This window comes from Chenopodium quinoa, unplaced genomic scaffold (genome assembly GCF_001683475.1).
Source record: "Chenopodium quinoa cultivar QQ74 unplaced genomic scaffold, ASM168347v1, whole genome shotgun sequence".
In the NCBI taxonomy this organism is placed as follows: domain Eukaryota; kingdom Viridiplantae; phylum Streptophyta; class Magnoliopsida; order Caryophyllales; family Amaranthaceae; genus Chenopodium; species Chenopodium quinoa.
In genome coordinates, this window is record NW_018743943.1 from 656,463 (window position 1) to 661,320 (window position 4,858).

At 38.2% G+C, this 4,858-nt stretch overlaps 1 protein-coding gene across 1 annotated transcript; it reads left to right on the top strand.

Moving 5' to 3' along the window:
• Positions 1 to 3,092: 3,092 nt before the first annotated feature.
• Positions 3,093 to 4,190, top strand: LOC110688912. The gene has a single exon (XM_021865664.1). The coding sequence runs from the start codon at positions 3,093 to 3,095 to the stop codon at positions 4,188 to 4,190; it is 1,098 nt and encodes a 365-aa protein (XP_021721356.1).
• Positions 4,191 to 4,858: the final 668 nt, after the last annotated feature.

Consider the following 4,858-nt stretch of genomic DNA (forward strand, 5'->3'; position numbering starts at 1 on the left):
TAATCTTGTTAGTATCATGCCTAGGATCTTGCTATTAATATTATGCTTTAATATGATTATGATTATTATTGTTATAATTGTTATGATTTATGATTATTATTATGTTTCTTGATTGTATTTATTGTTATTGCTTGATCACGCCTTTTATGCATGTTTAAAGGGAATTTATACTTGTAATCACGCTTATATAAGATAATTAATAATGTTGTTTAGGTTAATTTGATTATAATTCAAGTGATCGCCAATAATAGATTTATTTGTACATTAGTATTCAACCAACATAGATTAAACAGGTTTAGGGTTAATCCTATTGATTACATGTTAGTCAGAAAGCGCACATGAATACGATCAGAATAAAGTAGAGGCCTATTATTAGGGCAGGTTCAATCTCTTTTAGGTTGGATTTTTACCTTCATCCCCAAACTACCAGACTTGGTTCCAGACCTATTGGAGTTAACGATCTCTTGGATCATTAAGGGGTGTAACCTTCACCCTATGAACGGTTTACAAGTTCCTAAAACTTGTTGGCGGCTCTTTTGCTCTATCTTCCTTCCCTTTTCACGCCAGCGTACTTTAGTGTATGATCACAGTGGGGTTCAAGTTTGGGGTAATGCTTGAAATATTCCCTACACTCACCCAGTCGAGCGGTGTTTAAGCCACGACGCGGCATCCTGACATACCCTGTGGGATGCCAATTCACCTTGTCTAGTGGATCCTCCTTGACTTGAGCTGGGGGTTCTTTAATGCTACACACTAGAGACCCCTCTTCGATCGATGATTGCTTCAAATTGTTACTAGATTTAGCACTTGCAACTCGATCAGGCGGAACACGTAATGTAAGCTCAATTTCCATAGCTTGCTTGTTTATTTCCACCTTTTCATCTTCAAAGCCAAGACCGACAGTGTAGAGGGTTCTTTCTATTGCATCAACTTCCTTTTGCCATTTGTCTATCTCATCTGTAGAAGATGCAACACAAGATACCGCCTCCAAGGGATCTTTTACAAGATATTGGGGCTTGTTTGAATAATTATGAACCACATTAACACTAAAACACTTATCCTCTGTCATGGGGCTTTTAGGGGTATTATTCAAATTAAAAGTAATTTTATAGCCCCCTACTGATAGTGCTGATGAGTGACATTTATGGCACTCATTTGATCTCTTTTTGGATGAATTTTATTTCATTTTGTAGCTCTTTTCCTTAGTTTTCCTTAGTTTTGCTCTTTATTTCTTTACTTTGTGCTTTTCGTAGTTAGCTTCTTTATTTTGTGTATTTCCTTGTTTATTCGATGTTTTTCTCTATTATTTGTTTGTTTGCATTTGTTTTCAGGTTATGATCGAGCATCCAAAGATTTCCGAGCTTCCCTTTAACATTTATCATCACATTGGATGCATTGTGCTAGCATTTTGAACTTCAAGTTTAGAGGAACTCGAAGGGCAAGTCTCAAGACCAGTGCACGCATGCGGTGGGGGCATCATCTATGCCACAAACCCACCAAAATGCTCATATACTTGCTGCCTACTTTGATGTTCATCACCATCACCAAGTTGTGTGCACAAGGATGATCAAGATCGAAGAAGGGGAGGAGGAGACCCTCCTAGGTGCGGCCGCACAGGAGGCGCGTGCGGGCGCACCCCCCGGGGTTTGTGCCCGTACCCTGCTCCGTGCGCCCTCTTCTTCCCTATGTGCGGCCGCATCTGCGTGGGTCTATTTTTGGAAGTCATAACCGACTTCTCCCTTGTATATATAGTAGTTTCTTTCCATTTTTGGGGAGATTCAATTTTTGATTAGATTTTCATTAAGAATTCATTTTTTAGAGATTAGAGAGTAATTAGAGAGAGAATTAGAGCTTTGATCATATTTTGTAGAGAGAGAAACTCTAGTTTGAAGAGAGAGAAATTCATGGTGTATTGTTGATGATTCAAGATTTCTTCATTCCAATTGATCTTTGATCAAATTTTGTACGGTTTACTCATCTTTGATTTCAATATAAGTTTGATTTTAGCTAATTTCATTTGTTTTTCATATGATTGTTGATTGTTTGATGTTTGATTGAAGATTGATTGAAGTTTCATTGATTTTTGTATTGATTTTAGATTTCTTAATATGATCATGATGAAATTGTTGATTAGTTGTGTTTTGATCTTAATTACCATGATTAGTGAGTAGTTTACTCGCTAGGGTAATGGTGAAGCATGTATGAGTAATGGATTAGTGTTAATTGGGAATAATTGATGGAGTTGATGAAGTGATTAAACTTGGTTGATGAATCATGTGCATGTGTGTGATTAATTGAAGATAGGACAACTTTGATTGTTGCACTAGATTGCATTGTAAGTTCACATTGATACGGACCATTGATTTGTGGCTTGCATTTACACGATTGAGGTGTCTTGTGATGTTTCCTAGCTAGAGTTTATCGTAGTTGACGCTATTAGGACCTCTAGGAGAATAGCTTGATATGCTCTTTTGGTTGCATGATTGATTTTCCCTCACATTGATTGACTTAGCCAATTTGACCTCCCAATTAGCCATCTCCATTATGAATGCATGTGGATCCTAGCCCTAGTGTTTATCATCTTTGATTTTCTACAATTTTATTTATTGTCATTAGCTCTAGTTTTAGCATATAACCCCACTTTCGATTTCGGAATAGCTTAGCACAAGACAATAGACAATCTATCACTATTACTTTGGGTTCGAACCTTGACTTGCTACTATACTTGTATAGGGGTTGGTTGAGTGTATAAATTTTGTTTGACCGGTTAGGAAGGGTAGTCCAACAACCTACCATTTCACTATCGATCAAAATGGCGCCGTTGCCGGGGAATGGTATCGTGATTGTGTATTGTTGTTGAGTCTATTCCATATTATTGAGAAAAAAAACACAAAAAGATTTTATTTCTTTCTTTTAGGCTACACTTGTAGCCGTGTTTCTAACAATTTCTTTTTAGATTTTTCATGCATAGCGCTCGTGATCGATCTATTGTGCCTTTTGATCCGGAAATCAAGAGAACACTCTCAAGGAGAAGAATAGCAAATTGATCTTTGCAATATAGTTCTTCAAGTGAAGAGGAGTTTGAAGAAGAGATGCAAGAAGGAGGAATGGGAGAGAATCCAAGGGTAGCCTTGAAGGAGTTAGGTATTCCCGGTGCTTATAGGTTTGAGAGTGGGATTGCTCCGCCTACAACACCGGCGAATGATTTCGAGATAAGACCGGCCATGATTACTTTGATAGAAAGGAGGCAATTTAGTGGAGCCAAGAGTGAGAGTCCGTTAAATCACCTAAAGGAATTTGAGAAGTATTGCAATACCATCAAGGTGAACGGCATTTCTCAAGAGTTCATTCGGCTAAAGTTGTTTCCCTTTTCTCTCATTGGTCGTGCCTTAGAGTGGTTGGATAAAGAGGTTAAGCCTAATTCGCTTAGAACATGGGATGATGTTACTAGGGCATTAATCCAAGGATTCAAGCAAAGGCCTAATGAGAATCTCTATGAGGCATGGGAGAGGTACAAGGAGTACCAAAGAGAATGTCCACATCATGGGATTCCTACTTATCAAGTGATCCAAATTTTCTATGGAGGCTTAAGTGCTCAAGGCAAGTCATGCCTAGATGGAGGAGCCGGTGGTCCTATAATGAATAGGACGGAGGAAGAAGTGGTTGACATAATTGAGGATGTTGTGAGATACTATAGAGATTGGAAAGAAGGAGAGAGAGAGTCCACTAGCAAGAGTGGCTCAACAGTCTATTCGGTGGATTATCTCAACGCAATCAACAACTTGTCATCCCAAATTTCAAATCTAGGGAAAGAGATGACATCAATCAAAGAGAATCTTGAGAGTGTGTCCACGAATTCTTTGAGTCTTCCCTCCCAAACCAAAGGGAGAGGTACAATCTCTAAATCTTCTCCTTCTACTTCTAATAACATGCCAAGTGGTTGTGTATTTTGTGATTTATGTGGTTCTTATGATCATGATTCTTCCATGTGTTCACAAGCTTTTGTTGATGGATGTGATGATGTTGAAAATAATGAATGTGAACATGTGAACTTTGTGTCTAATGCTAATGGTGGTCAAAGGTTTGAAGGATCTAAGAACTTTGGTAATAGGAATTCTCACCCTCAAGGAGGTGGTTTCGATAATTATAATAATGGAGGATATAGGAACCAAGGAAACCAAGGTTTCTGAGGTAACTATAACCACTAAGGTTATAATAATCAAAACTCAAGCCATGGGTATGGTAATCAAGGCCAATCTCAAGGTTTTGGTAACCATTACCATAATGGTGGAAATAGTCAAGGTAGAGGGAGTTAGAACAACAACAAAAATAGGGGAAATTTTCAAAACAACAATCAAAGGGGACCCCCTCCCGGTTTTGCTCCAAAGTCCCAATCCAATGGTGAAAATTCTTATTCCCAACCATCATCTTTTAAGACAAATTTGGAAGAATTAATTGATAATAAAACTAAGATCATTAACACCTATATGGCGGTTAGTAATAAGAAGTTTAATGAGATGATGACTCATAATAAGATGCTTAAGACACAAATAACCCAACTTGCAAACACTCTTAAGGATTATGCTAGTCCTTCCTCTTTGCCTTCTCAAGGGGTGGAACCGAAGAAACCCGTGTATTCCGTAATCACTAGGTGTTGGAGAGTCCTTAGTGAGGGAGTTTCTAGTTCCATAGAGGAAGATGAGGAGAGGAGTGTTTTGAGGGAGGAAGATGAGAGGGTTGTGTCCAAGGATATCTATTGTGAGGAGGAGAAAAAGAAAAATAATGTTGATGAGAAGATGTGTGAGGAGGTAAGATTTCCCGATCTACCCTATCCTAAAAAGTTCTTGAGGCATAAGAT